This window comes from Myxine glutinosa, chromosome 2 (assembly GCF_964187855.1).
Source record: "Myxine glutinosa chromosome 2, kmMyxGlut1.1, whole genome shotgun sequence".
NCBI classification, from domain to species: domain Eukaryota; kingdom Metazoa; phylum Chordata; class Myxini; order Myxiniformes; family Myxinidae; genus Myxine; species Myxine glutinosa.
Window position 1 is genome coordinate 57962329 of NC_136262.1, and position 23469 is coordinate 57985797.

The 23469-nt window shown below is 44.4% G+C and overlaps 1 protein-coding gene across 2 annotated transcripts; it reads left to right on the forward strand.

Moving 5' to 3' along the window:
• Positions 1 to 17368: 17368 nt before the first annotated feature.
• LOC137421770 (protein FAM110A-like) lies at positions 17369 to 22407 on the forward strand. 2 transcript variants are annotated; one of them, XM_068108156.2, is made up of 3 exons: positions 17380 to 17490; positions 18070 to 18281; positions 20690 to 22407. In XM_068108156.2, exon 3 carries the CDS (start codon positions 20952 to 20954, stop codon positions 21750 to 21752), a length of 801 nt encoding a protein of 266 aa, XP_067964257.2. In that variant the 5' UTR covers positions 17380 to 17490; positions 18070 to 18281; positions 20690 to 20951; the 3' UTR covers positions 21753 to 22407. The 2 variants fall into 2 exon arrangements, with proteins under 2 accessions (XP_067964255.2, XP_067964257.2); XM_068108154.2 differs by lacking the exon at positions 18070 to 18281 and having other exon boundaries at positions 17369 to 17490.
• Positions 22408 to 23469: the final 1062 nt, after the last annotated feature.

The following is a 23469-nucleotide window of genomic DNA, read 5'->3' on the forward strand; positions in this document are numbered from 1 at the left end:
CCAGCAACGATCATAATACAAATATTGGTGCAAAATTAACTTTAAATTGTTAGTGGTCTGATGATTATCAGTCAATTTTTTTACGTTTTATCTGCCGGCAGCCATCTTGTTTTCTGACGTCACTGAGGGACTTTCCCATGCGTCAAAATTGTCCAACTTTTAATATGTTGTCTTCCACTTCATAAACTACTAGAAATAAGCATAAAACAAAAATTTGCAATTTTTTTGGGGTCAGGCAGTATATTGACCCGTCTAGTAGGGAGCATTATTTACAAGACTACGCTGCTATTTACACTACGATCCAGGACCTGTTTTTGGAGGAACACATGCAGATGTTATGCATAGAGAGAGCACGCATGCCAGCATTGATACACCAACCCACGAGTGCTCTGTGGCCTTACGGCCTTTAATAATGTGCAGAGCACCCCATCCAAGCACCAAAAGCACCACCCCATCCTGTACAGTCAGCACCATCCGGTGCACCAATAAAGTGTCTATAAATCACGGTGTGGTGTCGCAGCCGGCCGATGGTCTGCCGCTGGTCTTGCTTTCGTGTGGTGCACTTGGCCTTCTTACTGCTTTCAAAAATAAAGAAAGGCGCCAACCGCGTCCATTTCTTTATTGTGGCCGTCAGGGGGCCAACTCTTAGTGGTTCACCTGTTTGGCATAGGTGCCACGTTGAACCAGAGGTCCATCAATGGGTGGTGCTTGGCCGCAAAAAAAACTGCGGTCCATGGTGGGCGGCCACAAACATTGCGGTCCATATGGTGTATCGATCCAGGCAGCAAGCAGCGAAAGTGCAGGCCCACAACTGCGTAGCCAGCACCTCTCTCTCCTCTCTCTCTGCCCCAAAGCCAGATCCTCGGAGGTGGGAGACAAAAGAAAAGACAAGTGAGTAAGGTGGTAAGGGCGCAAAAGTGCACGCAACACAAGGTAATGCACACTAGGGGCACATGGGAACCAGGTGAGACAGGTACGTTCCTACCGTACGCTCCCCCCCCCCCCCCCACCAGGTAACCTACATGGCCCCTCCCTTACCCCTTACTGTATCCACAAAACACAACACTACCCATAAACATCTATTTTACTAATCAACAAACGTCCCTACTGTCTTCCCCGTTCCTCCCATAAACCAAATTCGTCTTCTCTCCCTCCTAACCAATCAAATTTGCTATTTCCAACTCTCATCAAAATTTGCCATCTCCAACTCAACATCAAAATTTGCCATCACCAATTCATCATCAGTCCCTCCTAAGGAGGGAGAGATGGAATCACCCCAATGTCTCATCCACGTCGTGATGCGTCTCACAAATCCACACAGCAATTCTCAGTTCCTGCACACAGAACAAAGAAAACACAGGTGTGGAGTCATCATCACCACAGGTAAGTGGCTGCGTATGGTGCGACAGGTTCATCAATCCTAACTATCTCCTAAATGACTTTAACAACTTTACACTACCCGGGGTCTTTCTCCGGCCAAACCATTGGCCCTCTTACACTATGGGTTCTAAAACCCAATTCCCATTGGCCAAACTGTGGTGCTTTTCAATTTGGGGTCTCACTCCCCCGATTCATCTCCCGGTGCCTTCGCACAATTTCTGGGCTGTGGCGTGTACCTCTCCCAGCGGGTCTACCCACCTGCACACCTCCACCACTGCAGTTGCCTCCGAGCTTACCTGCTCCTTACCCTAACCTAGCTACCTGGGGAAGGCCCTCTGGCGCTCTCCCCACTCGGTGCCCTCTCTGGCACTGGGCTGCCCGATCCACACCCGGGATCCTCAGGCACCCACTCACAACTACCGGCTCCCAGAGCCCACCTGCGGCCTCACCTGGCCGACATCCTCACAGTGGTGGAGTGCCCAACCAACTACACACACTAACAGGCTACACGCCCAGCCATTTCCACAACACTAATGCACCCATCCACAACACCATTCTGTCACCCGCACCACAGATGCCAATATCCAACCACAATTTACCTGTACCCTCTACCTAACACTTACACTACCCGCCCCGGGTATCCGTGATGGGGGTCCACTCTTCCCCCATTCACACCTTCGCACCATGCACACCACTCCGTACCACTTACTCCAACTCTCTCCACACCACTCATTCTCTGCTCCATGTATTCCACACACCTGTGCTCTCACACCTGGTGCCACCTGCACCCTTCTCTCCCCAAGCGCATTCGCGCTGATCCACACACTCACTACTCACACACTGCTCCACACACCTGTCCAGTTGCACACCTGTGCAATCACACCTGTTCAACTCTCACACAGCATCATCTCATCTAACTACTCCCCTCTGAAACTTGCGCTTCCCAGTCGTCCCTTTAAACTATTGCGCTCCCACGTCATTATCATCCACACTAATCTACCTACGTCCCCACTACAGGTATCAGTCACTAACTAACCTTAACGTTACCTACTGTCATCTTCTAGGGCCCTATCAATATAACCTAACCCACCTGGGCTAGTTTTCACTGCCATCAACCCCATAAGCTATTGCTCCTTTGCCCCCACTTTTGTGAGGGATGACAGAGTTGCCATCCTACCACATCGGGCATCTCCCACTACCAATTTTGCACATCAAATTTCAACAAATCAAAAATTTGCCAATCACTACTCATCATCTGCCAATCATTACTGCCAATCCTTTGCCAATCATCAAATTTTGTTTTTCTCTAATTTTGGGGCCAAAACACTATCCTCATCCCACAGTCTACTCACTAATGCCTCTCGGTGCGCCAATTCCTGTCCAAAGCCCGGCTTCGTAAAGCCAAGCCATGAATGCGGGTTGTTCTGTGCCAGCGGCTGGATGCGTCCGGCACTCGGGGCAGGGGCGGGGGCTTACCCGGGCCGAGATCCCACGCACCACCTCGGCGTGGAGCCATCCAATGTCCCGATCTCGACCTGCCGGCACGTCTCAACAAAACGTGGTCGCCATGACGACCCGTCCTATCGGGCTGCCCGCTCCGCCTAGTGGAGCCCGGACGCGGCCGTTCCACGCGAGACCCAGCGTGGATCGCGCACGGCGGTCCTTTCGAACCCGCCGTGGCTCGGATCCCCGCTGGTTCTCGCGGCACGCGAAGCCCGGCACGCACCGAGGACCCGATTCGGCTATAAGTCGCCCTAACTGCTAAACCGGTTACCGTCGACGCCTCACCTGGATGCTTACAAGCATACGCTACCCCTTTCTTGCTCATACATGCAGCCGTTTCCATGCTCCTCATCGTACCTTTCCTTACACACCCAGGTACCCTCATTCCACTCACAGCCTTGGTCACACACCTGACCACCGAACACTTTGGCACACATTCGTTGGTCGCACACCTCACCAACACACCTCTTCGCGCCCCCTCCTCTGTCACCTCCTCTGTGACAATCACAGGTGTGCTCTCATTCGCACACCCAACCACGTGCCTCACCACCAACTCCAGCGTGCATTCCCACTCACGCTCTACCATTCCAGGTGTGCATCCTTCCATCCCAGGTGTACATCCTCGCTCACCTGTGACAACCAACTCACTCTCCTTGTCACTCTCACTACTCTCACCTCCATTCTTGACAGCGCACTCACCCTTACTCTTGACAACGCACTCTTTCCTCATGCACCTGTCCGTCACACACCTTTCTCGCGCACACTCTCCCGTTACACCCTCTGTAACACTCGCCACAGGTGTGCATTCTTCCTTGCCTTTGACAGCGCACTCTTTCCCCATGCACCTGTCCGTCACACACCCCTCTCGCGCACACTCCTGCGCACACTCTCCCGTCACACCCTCTGTAACACTTACCACACCGCGCTTCCATGTGCTCCCTCGCACACGCGCTACGACCGACTCATTCTCGCCAGCACCCTCACTCCTTGGCACGCACTTTTTCCTCACACACCCCAGAGTCGGACTTTCTCGCACACCTCCTTTTTCGCACACCAGACCTGTCGCACACTTCACCAACAGCCTCTCACGAACACCCGGGTCCATCTCGACCCCCAAGCTTCTTAAATCCCCTGGCGCATCATACGCACGACCATATTGGTCACCACTTACACCGGGTCCTCTTCCTCTTCGCTTCTCCTCCATCACCTGCGAATCCCTCATCCGGTTAATGAGCACATCATCACGATCCGAACACAGACTTCGGACCAATTCTTTTATCTCCTCTTTTATCTCTTTCTTATCCCCTCTCCGTCGCTTCTTAATTTCGCTCACCCCTTCTTCCACTTCTTCTAATTTCTGCTTCACCTCCTTTATTCCCCGGTACGTCTCCTCAAGCTCGTCCTCCAAGGCTACCTTGACCGTTTCCATGTGCGTCCTCACTTGCCGGTCCTTCATCTCCATTACCTCTACCACCTCGTCCAACCTCGCTGTCAGTCCCTCACGTACCATCTGACATTCCCTCTTCGTCGCTATCAAGTCGTCTTTTAGTTCTTTCTGTGTCGCTTTTAAACCTCCTATTACCGCTGTGTTCTTTTGAACCTGCTCCACTAACTCCGTCTGTCCCACCGTCAGCTGCTCCACCTCCTGCGTCAGGTCCTCTATGCCCCCTTGTAACTTTACAGTCCCCTTTCTCACCTCCTTCTCCATGTGCTCCTCACAGTGCCTCACCTCCTCGCGCACTCCTCCGACCTCCTCACTCACACCTCTTCTGATCTCCTCTCCCATCACTTGCATCTCCTGCCCAGATGCCACCCTTATCTGCTCCATTTCCTCCCTGTGAGCATCCAGTTTGGTTTCTACCCCCATTCTGACCCCCTCTATCTGCTGCCCCATTTGTTTAACTTCCCTTTCCGCTTGGTCCCTCATGTCCCTCAATTTGCCTTCCATCCTGTTTTCTAACCCCTCTAACCCCTTTTGCATTCCTTCCATTTGATTCTCTTGAGCGGCCATTCTGTTTTCTACCCCCATTAACCCCTCCTGTATTTCCCCTAATCTATCGTCTAATTTCCCAAATTTCTTGTCTAATCCCTTAAAATTATTGTCTAATCCCTTAAAATTATTGTCTAATCCCTCACCAGTACCCCTCGCTTCGTCCCTCATTACCCCCATTTGGCCCTCCAATCGCTCACCCATTTGTTCCATAAGGGCCCTCATTTGCAGGAGGAAAAGGTTCGAATCCACCAGGGGCGCTGCCACGGTCGTGGGCGCGGTGACCAGCGAGGCGCCATTTTGCGCGCCCGCTACGTCGGGCGCAACGACGCTATTTTGTGCATCTGCTACCCTCACTGCTTCGCTCTCCTCACGTCCCTCAATTTGGTCCTGGACCGACCCTGCCTCACTCTCCTCTACCGGAACCCAGCTGTCTTGATCCGCCATAGCGCGACTTTCAAAATTCGGGTTTTTATTTTCGTAAAACACAATCAAATTTCGCCGTTATAATTTCGAGCGCGTAAAACGCGCTCCGGATCGAATTCTACCTCCCAACACCAATTGTTACCCTAGTGGTACAATTGGTGTTCCAAAATTTGGGCCTAATAAATTTAGTCCCAGGTCCGAATCCGACACTCCTGACACCAATTGTTACGGACACGACTTAGATGTTGCTTGACCGAGCGGAATGGCCGCCGTGTTCGCACAGGTTACCCGATTACACTCGAACGTTGGCCGAATCGCGCTATGCTAAATCAATGAAGGAAAGGACACAACGGCTGGGTTAAAATGACACGACACCAAGGGTTCAGTTCTCAAGACCTCCGGAGGAGGTTATATTAGTTCGGAACGTTCAGATTACAGGGATGAGAGGTACAACATAGGAAGGTAGGCACTTAGTTACGGTCTTATAATAGCCCCGACAGACGACAGATAAACAGGACAAAACTGACTCACACGGGGATTGATGGCAAGGAAAGCGGGTAGTCGATGGCTCAAGGTGCACTCTTGGCTCAAGGACAGAATCGACCCGGTCCGGTCCAAAGATGCGGGGAGGTATCGTCGCGCTGGGGGTGGCGTCCTTTGCTCTCCGTAGTTCAGGCGCATCTGACTTCACATCCGGTAAGTCGCTGCGTATCTCCGGCGGGGAGTGACACGCCCTCGGCTCGTTAGCTCCGCCCCAGATGGAATCGGCCCGTTGCTTCTCATTGGGTGCGGGGGGTTACCAGCTCCGCCCTTGACGAGGGGCCGACAGGCAGCCCCTTCGTGGTAACCCCGTCGGCGCACATGGGTAATGGCGGCTAACCGAGCCGGAGTGAGGACGCACACTCCCCGCGCGTGCCGTTGTTGTAGTTGTTGTAGTTGTTGTTGTAGTTGTTGTTTGGGGAAGAAGATGGGAGGAGGTATGGGAAGGTCCTAAACTCACTACTGGTGCCATATAATCACATTCTGGTGCAACGAAGAGTCAGAATTAATGGAAACGAGTCCTTAACTGACATAGACTAAGAATAACTAGCAAGATGTCCGAAAGTTGTCTATGTGAGATGCGGTGGGCCTGGGCACGACATTTAATGGGGGAAAAAGGGGAAGGTCGGTTCTACAGAGTGTTGTTTACAGACAATGGGACTAGGGAATGGGGGATTGGGGATAGTTGGGGAGTATTGGGGAAATAGGGGAATATTTACAAGCGGACATGGAGGCCAAATCCCATATCCGCAACAATATATATATATGTATATATATATATATATATGTATATATATATATATATATATATATATATATATAGATATATATATGTATATATATATATATATATATATATATATATATATATATATATATATATATATATATATATATATATATATATATATATATGTGTGTGTGTCAGAATTTTGAACGAGGTACAAATCCCAAAAAACACACATTGATTGTTTTAAACCTATATAACTTTGTCCCAAATGTTCTGAATTAGTACATTTAGGTGTCATCTTGGAGAACACAATCACGGCTTTCAGAAAATGTATAGTTTTATATACTTTTTATCAATTATCTACATGTTATAAGCCTCTGAACCTCAAAAAATGGTGACAAAGGGCATTTTTTTTCGTATTTCGTTACCCTTCAAAGCCATGCATTCATTATAAAAGCCTTTTTCAGATACTTTTCACAGCTGGAATAAAAGTACATCTATATAACTACTCTACTGAATGTGTTTTTGTGTTACTCATGTCAGTTCCTGAGTCACAGCTCCTCCTCATATAGGATGAAGCAGATGAACCGTAACGTAAGAGATATTTATATAAGCCCTGTTTTACACATATCAGGGTGTTCCATAGTTCTTCTTTAGGGCGCAACAAACAGCACTTATACGTATGTATTAACTCTGTAAAAATCATTGACCTCCTTTGTTTCTCTGAGACACAACAAGCTTGAGTGTGAATTTAGAAACCATAACGGTCTCTTACGTTACGCACCGGTCATGCTCCCTGTAAGCCAGGTAAGTGCATATCGAAGTGAAATATACCATCAGACCATCACATTAGCTTGAATTCTATGCCATTTCAAAAGATCGGGACGCTCCTGGTGCGTTAAGTACGCAAAACTAGCCGAAACAGCATCTTCGGGAAGAAGAGCGTTCCTCCATAACGTAAGAGACCGAAAACTTGTGGCGTGAAATGCCGACATACGGGTACTTCCTGTTACCCGGCGTTTACATCCGGGTATTCAGCGAGTTACTCGCCGCGCAAAACAAGAAGTTTGGCGAAAGTTAGTCGTCGGTGTGGCCGGAGAAATCCAAAAAAATATCATACGTGAGATCGGCGTTGGACCCCATGGTCTCGTAAGTACTTGTCCAGGATGCCATAGATCCTCAAGACCTGGTTTATTTTGAGATTAATTCGTAGGAACATGTGAAAGTACTTGCCAAAATCGCCGTGAGTCGTTCTCGTTTCATGGCCGCCAATGGCGTGCACGTTTGTACAGCGTCACGTACGAGACCCATAAATCGTAACGTACGAGAGGTTTATCGGAACATTAAACAAAGACCCGCAGTCCCGCATAAGCTTTGTACATGTCTTAATTATTGTATTCAACAAGAATATATGTTGTATTTGGTTGTAATGAGCTGTGTTGGATGACTGCCAACTGGTTTTGATGGGTGTCACATCAAGATCTTGCTGTCAGTCCCTCTAAATCTGGTGTCAATTTTCAGTTCATCATTGACTGTAGTACTTCATACATGTCCATATTTACAAATATCATATGGAAACAAACGATCCATAGCCTGAGAGTGCTTTGAGTGTATTTATGAGCTGTTTCATGATGTATTTTTGGATTTAGGGGCCTAATATTGTATTTCTCCGATAACGGTCTCTTACGTGACGCCACGATATAAAATCTCTTATGACAGTGTCAATATTGTATTGCCATCCGAGTCTTTTCCCATCCGAGGATGCCATCCGATATTGCCATCCGATATTGCCATCTCGGTATTGCCATCCGAGTCTTTTCCCATCCGTATTGCCATCCGAGTCTATTGCCATCCGAGTCGAGTTTGAGATGTTTGAGTGGGTATTTAAATAGCTGGAATGCCAAGTAGGAGAAAAAAAGTACACATGACAAGTGGACTGCTATTTTGTATATAAAAAAGGTATGATTAGTACTTTATTGCAAGTTTCGTTTGCTGGAGGAACAATATCCTCTGATTTTTGATGGTTGTATGGAAATAAATCCATTTTGTTAGTAGCTAGAATGTCGTTATTACCATAACGTAAGAGAGATTTATTTCTCAATTGATATTGAGCTATTTTCAAGACACAACCATAGATAACGCGGACGCCCAAAACTGCAAATTTTCCAGTTAATTAACACATGTATTGTAGAGTACCTGAGTGCTTTTTGGAGGTTCTATTAAGTATATTTGCAAAATGACAGAAACTTGTCAAGAGTGCAATTTAAAAAACACAGGTTTGGGTGAAAACAACTGAAAAATAGCCAATATTTGTCGGTACATAAACCAGCATACATTTTGAGTAGAAACTTGAAACTTAAAACACAAGTAGATATATGTCTTGCCTGTGTTTGGTACTTTGCTTATATGTTTAAATGCAGAAATGAAGTATTTGTGACGGAATGTTTACAAAGAGACCTTATTTTGGTCTCTTACGTTATGCTAACAAGGAAGGGAAACTTTGACCATGAATAAAAACGGAACCTCTGGGCCGATCGGTGTCAGTTTGGCTGCGTTTGATAGCCCAGGCTTAGGGCTTTAAGGATATCAAGGTGATTTTTAGCTATTCCCCCCAAAAAAATTTTTGACCCCTGGGAGGCCCAAATGTACCTCGTTCAAAATTCTGACCCATATATATATATATATATATATATATATATATATATATATATATATATATATATATATATATATACACAATTACACATACAGTATATACATATATATATATAATTTTTGGCCCTATCACTCAATGGGGAAGAATCAATTATAGCAATTCTCTAATGTGGATCCGGATTCCAATCTTCACCAAAATTGAATCAATTGTCACACACCCAACATGTCCACTAAATTTCGTCTGAATTCATCGACAACTTTTGGAGATATCCTGCTATATAGCGTTTTTTGCCCCATCTCCCAACGGTGAAGAATCACTTAACAATTATCAGATCCGGATCTTCACCAAAATGTCATCATTTCATCCTTGTCACATACCCAATGTTTCCACCAAATTTCGTCCGAATGAGTCTACAACGTTTTGAGATATCCTGTTCACAAACAAACAGACAGGGGTGAAAACATAACCTCCATTCACCTTCCGTTGCGGAGGTAAAAATTGTTCTTAAATATAAATACATGTACATTCCTATCTGTCCACATGACAGGCAGAAAAGCACAAGCATAAAGTTCAACAAACTTTGATTGTTTGTTTTTCCTTGAGAAAGAAGAACTTACCATAAATATGGATGGACACATGGTTTGAAGTTAGTGACAACAAGCAGACACAACGTTTTAGCAAGTCTCTTCATGTCCTGTTGAACTGCCTCACCAAAGCATTACATATAAAAAGAGATTACAGGGCCATTGCATTTATAATCTCTTAATGAGTTTTGTCTCCACTTGACTCTTTGGTGTTACCTAAAACTCAGCACAAGGTGCTACTTAAATGCAAATATAAAAAAATCCTTGATAAAAAAATTCAATTCCCAAGGTTGCAGTAGAAAGTTGCTTTCACTCACTTCCCACGGTATGTGGGGCATTCAAAATGTTGTTGGAATGAGATACTCATAATATTCCATGAGACCCCAAAGTTTTTTTTTTCCCCTCAAATTCGAAATGGAGGTGATTAGTAAGAATTGAGACCCGTACCCTCGACAGGTCTTTGGGGTGTTCATGACGAGTCGAGAAACGTTTCCAGAGTAAAACTAAGCACTGACTCACTCACTCACTGACTCACTCACTCACTCACTCACCGACTCACTGACTCACTCACTGATATAAGTGTTTTATACCTTCAAGGTGGCCAAGAAAGCTGAAATTTCACAGTCTGATGCAGAAGTCAATATCCCAGGAAGAATTAAAATCGCAAGGAAACGTCCGTAAACGAAAGAAATAATACATGTTGGTCAATGCAGCCTCGGGCTGCTCACTGCAGGTCACATGACACAACACAATGGAGCTTACACTCAAACTGGTTACAATGTCCTCCACCCATCCACTGGGACCCTTGACCAATGGTGAATGAGAGAGGCGAGGCATGACGCATCATGGGTGATGTACGGGGCGGTGGCTATAAAGGTGGGTGCCTAGGCAGAATAGGCATTGTCCGGATTCACCTTAGGGAAAGGTACATCGGCCATTTGCTTTGTGTATTGGGCCACATGGGCTGAAGACATTGTGAGAGGCCACAGAGGCCATTTTGTGCAATTTTGTAGGGCCATGTGGTCGAAGCACTCCAATTGTGGACAGACCGTTTGGTCCAGGAGAGCAGAGCATGGCCTACAGAGTCAACTAGCACTCCTTAGCTGCCTTATTGGACTGGCAGGATGGCCTACAGGTACGCACACTCACCTCTAAGTTGACTTGCCTGGCTTCGAATCTCCACCCAGCTATAAACTGTTATCCCATTTTTTTTTACAAGCAGGGTGATTCATCAATGTGTGCCATCCCTCAGATGGACGGTAAAGAGGTAAACAGGTATCCCATCTGCAGGCATTAGTCGGTGGACGTTAAAGGTTCCACCGTTTCCTTCGTGAGGAGTTCTGCCGGGCTCACATGGTCCACCACTTCTGCCGGGCTCACACGGTCCACCACTTCTGCCAGGCTCACACGGTCCACCACTTTCCCCCCCGCCTGTGGAATTAACTTTCACACTCTCTTCAATCTCCTTCTTCCCTCCAGGTCTTCAAGACAGCTGTTCACCACCATCTCAGATTTTTTTTTTTAATACAAAGATGAGGCTTGTGTAAGAGCAACATATAAAACACAAAGACACAAACGGAAAACACATAAAACGTATAATAAAGGGAGTGTTAGACAAGATGGGGAGAGAGAGGGAAGCACACAAGCACATCAACAATCAACACTAGGGAACAGGGATATCGGTAGATCTGTGGAAGGGAAAGGGCAGGGGGGGGGGGGGGGAGGAATCGGTATAACACAAATGGACACTACTAGGAGCTTCAGGAAAGTAAAACGGAATTTGAAAGAGGTGGATTTGGGGTGTATTAACGGGGGTAGAAAGGATCAAGGTTTTGGATGGGGGAAGTTAAGAGATGGTGGTGAACAGCTGTTTTAATGACCTGGAGGGAGGAGTGGGATTTAAGAGAGTGAGGGAGTTTGTTCCAGACGCCGGACAAAAGAGGAATGAAAGAGTGAAGGTGAGCAGAGAGTTGATTTTGGCAGTTTCACCATAAGAGCGTTGCTGGCAGATCTTGTGCGACCTGTAGGAATATTTGGTGGACAGAGCACAGACAGAGCTGGGGGAGCAAGGCCGGAGAGGAGTCGGTAGAAGACAGAAAGACCACCTACCTACCTACGGTGGGTGAGTGAAAGGTCCCCAATGCAAAATCATGATCTTTTCTGCCCTTCATAACCCCCCCCCCCCCCAATCCCTCCTAATTTCCCCTTTTTGGAGTTTCCTTCTGTGTCCATCTTGTCCCCCCCTGCATCCTCTGTGTCCATCTTGTCCACCCCATGCATGCGAGTTTTGCGTCCTGTTCTTGTCTGCTACGTCCTGATACGTTCAGTGTACTCACTCTTCCAAGAACCTCGACTATGTATACAATAAATTAAAATGTTATCAATACAGAGAAATGTTGTTTTCTTCTCTCCATCATTTGACTGACATTTGAGGCCTTGTCCACTGTTTTCTCTCTGACTTCATTATCAGTCCATTGATCTCACTTTTGTCATTTAGGTCTTCTCTGAGCCTAAAACTCAATATAAATAAATAATCCAAAATAACTGCTGCTGTACAGATCCATCCATCCATCCTGTTTTCCGTACCACCCACCATGATGTCCCTATCTCCCACTGCCACCCAATTTGCCCCGGTAGGTAATTTGGGGTTTACATTCTCTTTAGGCGTCGGGTTCATTGAGCAATTACCGAGAGCGACCAATTTTCTCCCCACGCCCTCCATCTCATGAGAGGACCCGTCACCGATCTGGAGGCGACGCCTCGGAGTGAACACAACAGCTTTGTTATGTCGTCCCCGCCATGTGTTTCAGTAAATGCTATTTTTAGTGGTCCACCAGTTCAGGGATTGGAGGCAAAAAAAGGTCATGGAAAACGTGGCCTCGGCCTACATAGGTGTAACAATCATGGAAATAAATATTGGTTGCACAATTTTATTTACATTTTATGTACTTTATAAATTCACTCACAAAAAAGAATTTCCTTATAAATGTTTTAAGGCATCATTTTCACGTTTTACGTTATTCTTCACTTCATTACCTCCACCAGCAAAGGTAGGGTTTATGTTTTCACCAAAGGTAGGGTTTGTTTTCACCAAAGGTAGGGTTTATGTTTTCACCAAAGGGGGTTTATGTTTTCACCAAAGGGGGTTTATGTTTTCACCAAAGGGGGTTTATGTTTTCACCAAAGGGGGTTTATGTTTTCACCAAAGGGGGTTTATGTTTTCACCAAAGGTAGGGTTTATGTTTTCACCAAAGGGGGTTTATGTTTTCACCAAAGGTAGGGTTTGTTTTCACCAAAGGTAGGGTTTATGTTTTCACCAAAGGGGGTTTATGTTTTCACCAAAGGGGGTTTATGTTTTCACCAAAGGGGGGTTTATGTTTTCACCAAAGGGGGGTTTATGTTTTCACCAAAGGTAGGGTTTATGTTTTCACCAAAGGTAGGGTTTATGTTTTCACCAAAGGGGGTTTATGTTTTCACCAAAGGTAGGGTTTATGTTTTCACCAAAGGTAGGGTTTATGTTTTCACCAAAGGGGGTTTATGTTTTCACCAAAGGGGGTTTATGTTTTCACCAAAGGTAGGGTTTATGTTTTCACCAAAGGGGGTTTATGTTTTCACCAAAGGGGGTTTATGTTTTCACCAAAGGGGGTTTATGTTTTCACCAAAGGTAGGGTTTGTTTTCACCAAAGGGGGTTTATGTTTTCACCAAAGGGGGTTTATGTTTTCACCAAAGGGGGTTTATGTTTTCACCAAAGGCGGTTTATGTTTTCACCAAAGGGGGTTTATGTTTTCATCGTTGTTTTTTGGCAAATTTTTTTTTTTTTTTGCAAGTATGTTGATCACTCCGGTTTGTGTGTTTGTTTGTCTGTCTGCTCACTTATACTTGCCTATAGGTCACAATTTGAAACCGATCTTCACAAAACTTGACCAAAGGGTAGAGTTCGTGGTCCGACAAAATCCTATATATTTTTTAGGTCAAAAGGTCAAAAGGTAAACATAGGCCAAAGGTCAACCACTTTTTTTTCAAATTTCTAAAATCCTCAATTTTCATCCTATTGACTTTCAATTTGAAAAGGATTTTCATATCAGGTTAGTGAAACAATCACCAACTATTTTTGAGGTCAACATAGGCCAAATTTCTAAAATTGTCAATTTTCATCCGATTAACTTAAACTTTGAAGACGATTTGCATTTTAGGTCACTGAATTCAACCAATAATTATTTTTGAGGTCAAAAGGATGCTCTACTGAGTGCCATTCTAATTTGTTCTGTTTTGCCAAGTGTCGCTCTATGAGTGATTTTTTATCTGGCTGCCTGAGCATGATATCTCAGAAAGTTGTGGACGGATTCGGACGAAACTTGGTGGACAAGTTGTGTGTTTAACAAGGATTAAGTGATTCAATGTTGGTGAAGATCAGAATCCGGATCCTGATAGGAGGATTTTATTTTTATTTTTAAGTGATTCTTCACCATTGAGAGATGGGCCAAAAAGGCTCCTAATAGTTGTGGATCAATTTGGAGGAAACTTGTTTGTCAACATTACCATGCTATTTACCTTCTGTTCCTCGGTGTGATGGTTCAGTGTCTATTCTTTAAGTTTCATTTCACTGGATCCTTATTCGTCCCCTATCGGTTTCACCGAAGAGGATTATGGGTTTGCTCTGTCCATATGTCCGTCCGTCTGTCCCACCTGTGGTTTTTCAGACGTTTTTTTCCCATACCTTTAACATATTCAACAGAAACTTAGTACATGGATTTATTATGATAAGTTACAGAACACGTTCGAGTTTCAGGGCGTTTCACCAATTTTTCATAGTTATTTCCTTTTTTGGACTTAGACAATATCACATCGGTAGGGGACATGTATTACAAATCAATTCTCACTTTTGTTGTTCATCTACCTACAATCAGATATACCATTCTATAACGGCTTTAAGCATTGCCTCTGGAGCCCAATGATCAATTCCCGATGGTGGTTGGCAATAACTTCTCCAATTGTTTTGTGACTTTCATGTGCCATGCAATTTAAAAGTCTATAACATGTTGTTAAATGAATCTTTGTTCATTAATTAAAACATTGGCCGCACGATTGCTCTGCTCCTGCATGCTTCTCATTGGCAATCACCCTCTCTTTTGCCCAAGGTCATCTGCCAGCGTCTTGGAAATGAGCAAACATTACTTCTTTACACAAAAAGGTGCAAAAACAGATCCTTGCAACTACAGACCAATCAGCCTGATCCCAATTATCAGCAAAGTCATGCAATCCATCATTGCTTCTAACATCAAATCCTTCCTCTTCTCCAATGGCTTGATCTCTGATGATCAATTTGGATTCAGACCAGGTCATTCTACTCTGCACATGCTGCTTCTGCTGTCTCAACAATGGATGGAGGTCCTCAATGCCAAACAGGAAATCAGAGGTGTCTCCCTTGACATATCACGTGCCTTCGATACGGTCTGGCACCCCGCTCTGCTCACCAAACTCTCCTCCTATGGTATCCATGGAAATCGCCACGCATGGCTCGTGGACTTCCTCTCTGGTCATAGTCAACGTGTGGCCCTGAATGGATTTCTCTCATCTCCCCTTCATGTTCAGGCTGGAGTTCCCCAAGGCAGTGTTCTGGGCCCTGTGCTTTTTCTGGTCTTCATCAATGATCTCTCCGACTCTCTGGAAAATCCTCTCTATCTCTTTGCTGATGACTCCACTCTCTGCTGCTCCATTCCTCATCCCTCAGATCGGCAGTCTGCAGCCTCCTCACTCTCTGCAGTCCTGGACAAAATCACAGACTGGTCAAAAAGTGGAACATGTCTTTCAATCCTGACAAATCTCACACTCTTATGATGTCTCTCCGAAAAGACCGACTGGACAACCCTCCCATCCACTTTCTGAATAATCCACTCCAAGAAGTTCTGTCACTCAAGCTTTTGGGTCTCACTATCTGCCATGATCTTTCCTGGGAAAACCACATTTCCAAGCTGGCCTCCAAAAGCCAGTCGCCGACTGGGCATCCTCCGTCGTGTGAAGTCCTTCCTTGGCACACCTGAGCTCCTCACCACATACAAGGCTTTCATTTGCAGCTCAATGGACTACTGCTTTTCCCTTTGGGCAGGTGCTCCTGTCTCACACCTAGCTCGACTTCACGCTGTTGAAACCAAAGCGTTCAGAATCATTGGAATCTCCGCGATGAAGCTATCTCCGAGGGCCTTTCACTTACTCACCGCAGGCAGGTTAGTGGTCTTTCCGTCTTCTACCGACTCCTCTCCGGCCTTGCTCACACAGCTCTCTCTGGGCTCTGTCCCCCAAGTATTCCTACAGGTCGCACAAGATCTGCCTGCAACCCTCTTAAGCCAAAATCTAGGCTCTCTGCTCACCTTCACTCTTTCGTTCCCCTTTTCTCCCACCTCTGGAACAAACTCCCTCACTCTCTTCAATCCCACTCCTCCCTCCAGGTCTTTAAAACAGCTGTTCACCACCATCTCTTATCTTCCCCCATCCAAAACCTTGATCTTTTCTACCCCCGCTAATTTCACCCCAAATCCACTTTTTTGAAATTCCAACTTCTTTCCTGGAAGTCCTTGGTGTCCTTGTGTTTTATACTTCTTCCACCGCCCTCCCCCTTCCCATGCCTCCTCCCCCCAATCCCTCTGCCTCCCACACATCTCCCGATGTCCCTGCTCTCAAATGTTGTGTTTGTGTGCTTCCCCTTCTCTCCCCATCTTGTCCACCGCTCCCTCTTTTTATGTATTTTGTTTGTCTGTTTGAGTTTTTTTTATTGGGATAAATGTTAGCTCTTTCACGAGCCTCGATTCTGTATACAAAAAAAAAAAAAAACTTCTAAAAGGTGCCAATGCTATTGTCCAGGCCATTTTGGTATTTCTATGTGGAATAAGCTAAGATTCAGTAATTTTTTCAGGTTTTTTTGTTTTGTTCCACTGCAAACCAAAGAAATACATATGTGGATAGAAAAATATATTTTTATTTTAAACAATTTTCTGGAAGATATGGTGCATTATTTGAAAAAAGTGCAAAGGTGCCAATATTTTTGGCCACGACTGTATGTGAGTGTGGTGTGTGTGGATTTCAACAACAAAGTGTTGTTGAAATAGCAAAGCCATTGTCACAGTTTCATATCCCTCCTGGTAGTTGCAGAGATGTTGAGTTTAACAACTAATGCAAATACAGATTCCATAAATAAATACATAATGGTATATTTAATATATTAACCTAAAGAATTTCTTCTCTTAATCAATTGAGCGTTGTTCATTACTATCATTATTCCTTCATGTCGTGATTGAATGCTATTTAACCACGAGAAGTTTATGATTATTCCAATCTCTTCAACCATGAATGTTACAACTTGCACGTTTCTTGTGACAGACTTCGGAAGCTCCATAATGACCACGCCTTGTTGCCATAGTAACCAGGATTAATGAGATGGGCGTGTCTTTATTCAAACTGAAAACCTTTTCTTTCTCGTTCTGCTCTCACGTTGCGAGACTCGGCTCTCCATTGGTCCTTCAAAGCCACGCCCTGCGTTCTCCCTATTGGTTGAAACCGAAACGTCCGATCCTCACCGCTCACGAGTCACGACTTCATAGGGACTAGGGAGACGTGGATGGAAAGTTTGGGAGTTCAGCCGCTTTGTTTAACGAGCTCCTGACACGAACGAGCGATTTGCTCCAGGTACGTTTACGCCGGACCCTGGGGATCGTTGCATCACAATCGGGGTCTTCATGACGCGATTTGCGTCGCTTTATCGGTATTATTTTGTATTGCGTGAACCTTCTGACGTCTAATGGATGCCACATTTCACATTTGATCCCGTGAGGTAGATACTAGATGTCGGTGGTGTCTGTGTACGATGTGGTAAATGAGGTGATCTCTAATTTGGGGAGAGGGCAAGCGTTGCTTGGTATGGATTGTATGTTTTTATTTCTTTAAAATCCCCCCCGCACTCCTTATTAATTTGAGTTCTGTAACGTGTAGTTTGTGCGGTGTATAAAGACCCTTTATTGTGAATTACCTATTGTTACCCCGCTCGCGCGAACTGAAAAGTGGGGTTAACTTAAGCAGTTGGTTCACCTTCTGCAAGTACAAACGTCAGTTTATGATCGAGGAATGACTGAATTTCAATTTAATTTATTATTTAGAACATGAATAGGAAAGTATGATTCTGTAGTTTAGCAGGACCTTAGTTCTAAAATTGGCAAAATGTATGAAATCTTTTCCTTATCACACATTAATTTATTTATTTGTATGCAGCCTGTGGCTACATCATTTTCTGGGGGTGTGGCTATGCCAATGATGCAGTGCCCCCTTGCCAGTTGGCTGGTACTCATTTTGCCAACCTCAGAAAGATGACAGGCTGAGTCGACCACGTAGTGTTCAACAGCATGACAGGGTCTTGAACTCAAGACCCTTGGATTTTAAGCCAACACCGCGCTTCTGATTGTGCATGTGCAGAGAGGAGTAAGGTAATTTTCTTTAATCTTGTCTGTCTGTCCGGCAATCAAACCAAAATTAAAATCATTCCAAACAGGAAGCTAACTGGTTATTGGGACGTCATGAAGGACACAAACAACACGCACAAATAACTAAAGTAAATAAGGTGGCGTAAAAGACTCTGCACTGCATATGAGGGTAGTGGCACGGTTGTCTCCAAGCAAACTAGGTAACCCCTCCCAGTCCTTTTTGTTCTGTGAAGAGGCAACTTTCTACATTTGTCTTGTTTCAGTGCAAGGGGCTGGTTGTTCTACTTTTACTTTTCTTTCGTTTGCGTAGCCCCAACCTCGAGTGGCCTTGTAGGCCTTGTGGCGGGCAAAATCCCATTACATAAATAAATAAATAAAAATAAACGGCAGTGAACTTCGAAAAGGTTCTTTTTTTTCTAGTCTTTAAAACTTTTATTTCATTTAAATTGATTTAAATACTTGAACACTGAAGAACACATCACATCGCCTTCTTGGGACTTTCCAAAACCTTCCGTTTGGCAGTATTTGGACAAAATATTTGCGCCGTCTCATGCCTGGAGTGCAGAGTAAATGAGATTCAACATTCGGACAAATGTGACGGCACCTGGTGCTGTTTGTCCATTGCAAAAAGACCCTCCCATGTCCTTTTTCTCAAGACTGCGTGGGGGTGGTAATGTGTTCTATGAACTCTCGTTTGAACTACGATCTTGTCGATGCACAAGTTGTGTCAAGGTTTTGATAATGCAAACATCGTTGTTTAAATGTGTTGTTTGAGATGGTGTTTTTAAATAACAAATAGCCACCATTGTGGTATTCCTGATCTACTGCCCCTTTAACCCAACCGAGATGACGATAGAGTAAAGAGAACTATTCGTAGTGTGGAGATCTCTTTGCACGAGGACATTAAAGAAACGTTTGAAGAGTAGCGCTATGTTTATTTAAGTGTTGTGTTGGGTTGGGCTACAGGAAAAACGGGTTCAGTTAAAATATTTCTGACTTTGTCCTTGGCCTTCAGGAAAACATCATGAGGAGCTTAGGATTTATTTATTATTATATATAGATTTTAATCTCTCTTTTCGTCAACAAATTTTATTTCATGAATTCCGACTTGTTGATGTACTCGCTGTGAGAGGACTCTGAGGATTGCTGCTGTCTCTCGAATTGATGTGGAAAATAAAATTGTTCACAAGTGAAGTTGTTTATGGTTTTGATCTGTGGGACAATATGAGGGAACTTCCTGGCCGGCAACTTTTAGTCCTTCTGTTTCCCCTCAACCCTTCCCTCTGCCCTGTGGATGCCCCCCTGCGTGTTATCAGCCATGGCTCTCTGTTACCAGCGTGCAAATTCCTTAAACAAATGTAATTGATGAGAAGTTGTCAATTCAAGTTTTGATTACTTTTGATGATTATTTATCTGAACTATTCCCAGATTCCATATGGCTTTGGGATTTATTTTGTGGGGTCCTTCAAAGTTTGGAATGTCCACGTTACTTTGGAACTCTTTCAGGCGCAGCTCCGCCAGTGTAAATATTTATCTTGTTTGAATGTCCTTTGGCTCCACAGTGTTTACTAAAGCTTAAAACTTCTTAACTACAAAGTAAATTTACTTGTTATCTCCCCCCCTCTCCTCTCCCCTCCCCTCCTTTCTCTCTCTCTCTCTCTCTCTCTCTTTCTCTTTCTCTTTCTCTTCTCTTCTCTTCTCTTCTCTTCTCTTCTCTTCTCTTCTTATATATATATATATATATATATATATATATATATATATATATATATATATATATATATATATATATATATATATCTCAGACCAGACCAGTTATATATATATATGAATTCCTTATCACAGTTATATATATATATATATATATATATATATATATATATATATATATATATATATATATATATATATATATATATATATATATAATGTGTGAACACAGATTTGTCCAGTCCATTAATTATACGTGTACAATATACTGTAGAGAATGATGCTGCCAGAGGTTCAAGTACCATGAGCTAATTGATGATGAAGCTACAAGTTGAAACGAGCATGGGATGTGCATCCACCACCCCACCCCCTTCCCCACCCTACTTTGCCTCAGACCAGTTAATTTTATTCAAGTGAAGTTGTTTTGTGGGTTAAATTGTTGTTATTTATTTATTTTGTGGTGGTGTGTTGCGTGTGTGTGCGCGCTATTTGTTTGTTTGCTTATTTATTTATTTTCTTTGCGAACTTGTTATTGCATGTTCATGGGGTGAGTTTCTGTACAAGTTCTGTGTGGATATGAGAATACATTTCAATTTTGGCTTAGGGTGCTTTGATTTAATGGGATAGATGAAGCAGAGATGACTGAGTAAGCTTAGTCATCCAGGAAAATGCATTTATTAAGACTCCTGTTTGTACTACAGAGCGGCTGGTGCTGACTGTTGATCAAGCTGGAACTGGCAAGAAACCACGTATCCATTTATTGGCTCTTTGCTGTGACTCCCATTTAAGTTCTGCGATGAAGCAGAATTATCAAGTTGATCATCCTTCAACATCTGTGGTCTGACCTTGCACCTCTTCCAAGGCCCTTTTAACTTTGCCATATTTGCAGTCTGATCTAAAAAAACAAAAAACATTTTCAACAGTTGCAGCATTGGAAACGTGGGACGGCCTACAATTTCCAAAATGCCAGAACTCCCGGCCGAGCAGAGCCTGGCACGAATTTTGAACCGTGGGCCAGAATACTTCCGCCACCGACTCAGGGATGAGCGACCTGGCAAGCTGAGCGTCCGTGAACGCCTTGAAGCTGACCGGGCAAAGTATGTCAAAGGTCGGATCCAGCTAAGTGCCCGCTTGACTAGAAATGGCATTCAGCCTGTGAGGCGGATACAAGACAAATTGAGATCTTCAGAACCCAGCCACGGGCCGACCAGTATATTGGCGCTGAAGTGCTCACAGAATCTAAATCTTCAAACTCCTTTTGTCCATTGTGAATCGCAAAAGAGCAGGTCAGATCGCTGCATGGTGATTCGAGACGAGGCAAGACCTCCACGGCTATGCCTCCAGCCGCAAAGGTACCACGAACAGAAGTCACCTTGTACTGATGGAAATGGCAACAGTTACTTTTCAGAGGTGTCGTGGCAGTGCCACAAAACCAACACCACCACTGTCGTCAAGTCTCCGCACTCCACAGCTGTAGAAAGAGATCGATTGAACAGCACAGCGAGCAGTGTCGACCGCTTCTTCGACTCGTGTGGCCTTGCTTTCAGCTTCCGTCGTGGCACCGGAAGCTGGACTGGTGGTAGCAGTGTCCGCTGGGATGACCCGGTGTTTGATGGACTATCTTTGCAGAGCCACAACGGCGTGGCAGAAGACGACGCGAGCGACCATGCCAAAGCGAGTGTGTCGGTGGTGGAACGCAATGCAAGAATCATAAAGTGGCTTTTTGAATGCCGCAGTGCTCGGCGTGGAATCCAACAAAGCTGACCTACTTTGATGGCGTTTGCATTTTGCAATTTTATCTTTGATTAATATCCTTCCTTTTGTTATCTCTTGGCACTCTTGTTCTTAATTGAGCTTTTTGATCTGTGGGACAATATGAGGATACTTGCTCAACTTGTTTAGCTGATGACTGTCTGCCTTTTATTCCCAACCTTCTGGGTGGAGAAGGCAGAGGGAGAGGGGTAATGCATGCCTTGGTATCCTCATTTTTAAATTATGTCTCAGATTGATACTTGGGCAAGGGGCTGTCCACAATTATTTATATGATTAAAAACGATGATTTTTGACCGTCCACTGCCTCTTCATCCTTGTCTCCTGCTTTTGCTATCCTTCCATCATTCCTACCCAACTCACATAACCTCCATTGTGTACTCTCCCACCCTTCTTCCACCCCACCCAATCCCTCCACTCCCTCTTTTCAATGACCCAAATGTTGTTACAACAGACTAGATTTATGTTCACATCTTAACTTTTGATATGAAACGGTTATTGTATTTTTATTTTGGATCAAATAGTATTTTTTATTTGTAAAAATCAGTATACAAATACTGTAGGGCTTCTTTTATTTTAGAATTTCATGTTTGTTTGAACCTAACTGTGAATACGAGTGTTTAGTGAATAAAGTGCCATTTTGAAATGGGTTCGTTTCTTTTTGAACTTGTTTCTTTTTTGGTGACTGCTCGCTTTAAACGATGAAGAATCCGTTCCACTGTTTAATGGGGTCATCTATTTATTATCTGACAGAATGTCTATTTTTAATTTCTTTTCAAAGCAGTGTGTCTCTTTGTTTGATTTTCTCCCAAACTTCTTTCCTTTCTCCCCTGTCATACTCTTATATTTAACCCGACGAAGTATCAACAACCTTTCCTGTAGGATGATCTGTGGACATATTGGACGAAAACTGCTTCCTACAGAACACTAATTAAACAGCAGGACAATTTTTAGTTTTCTTTGGATTGCATGGTGTTGGCTCAAAGTTTGTATCGTGCAATTATATCCTTTGAAGTCGGTGGGTGTAGCTGTCGTTTACATGTAACATAATTGCTAAAATCCAGAATGCATTTGTGCATAAAATTGCTACAGCTATGTGTAATGACGTGTTCATAGTGTTGATTTGGGAGTAAAGGGGCAGGATCTGGGAATCCTTAGGACCGCCCAAGCACCCCAAAGGTGCGCTCCAGTTCGGTCTCACTGAAATATGTCATGTGTTTCCCACTGCATAGCACTTGCCCAGTTCGGAACTGCGCTTATTTTAGCTGCGGGCTTCAGGATGTGTGTCTGCATGTATTTGCATTGATTTGTTTAAAGTTGGGTTGTTTTTGACATTTCTCAAGGACGAGACGTTTAACCGGCTTTTGCATGTGATGCCAAGGTTGAATTCTCAAAACAAGAAAATCCACTGGCAGTGGATACAGGGCCTTTGTCAATTTTTGTACACCGCACCTTTCCTATGCCATCTCCAGGCATTGCAAATCGTCATTGCTGGGCACCGAAGGGGGCTCAGCAGTGACGCACGCTGAAAGGGAGTACTCAGTTTTCACTCTGGTTGTTTGTTTGTTGTACACCGCTCCTTTCCTATGCCATCTCCAGGCATTGCAAATCGTCATTGCTGGGCACCGAAGGGGGCTCAGCAGTGACGCACGCTGAAAGGGAGTACTCAGTTTTCATTCTGGTTGTTTGTTTGTTGTACACCGCTCCTTTC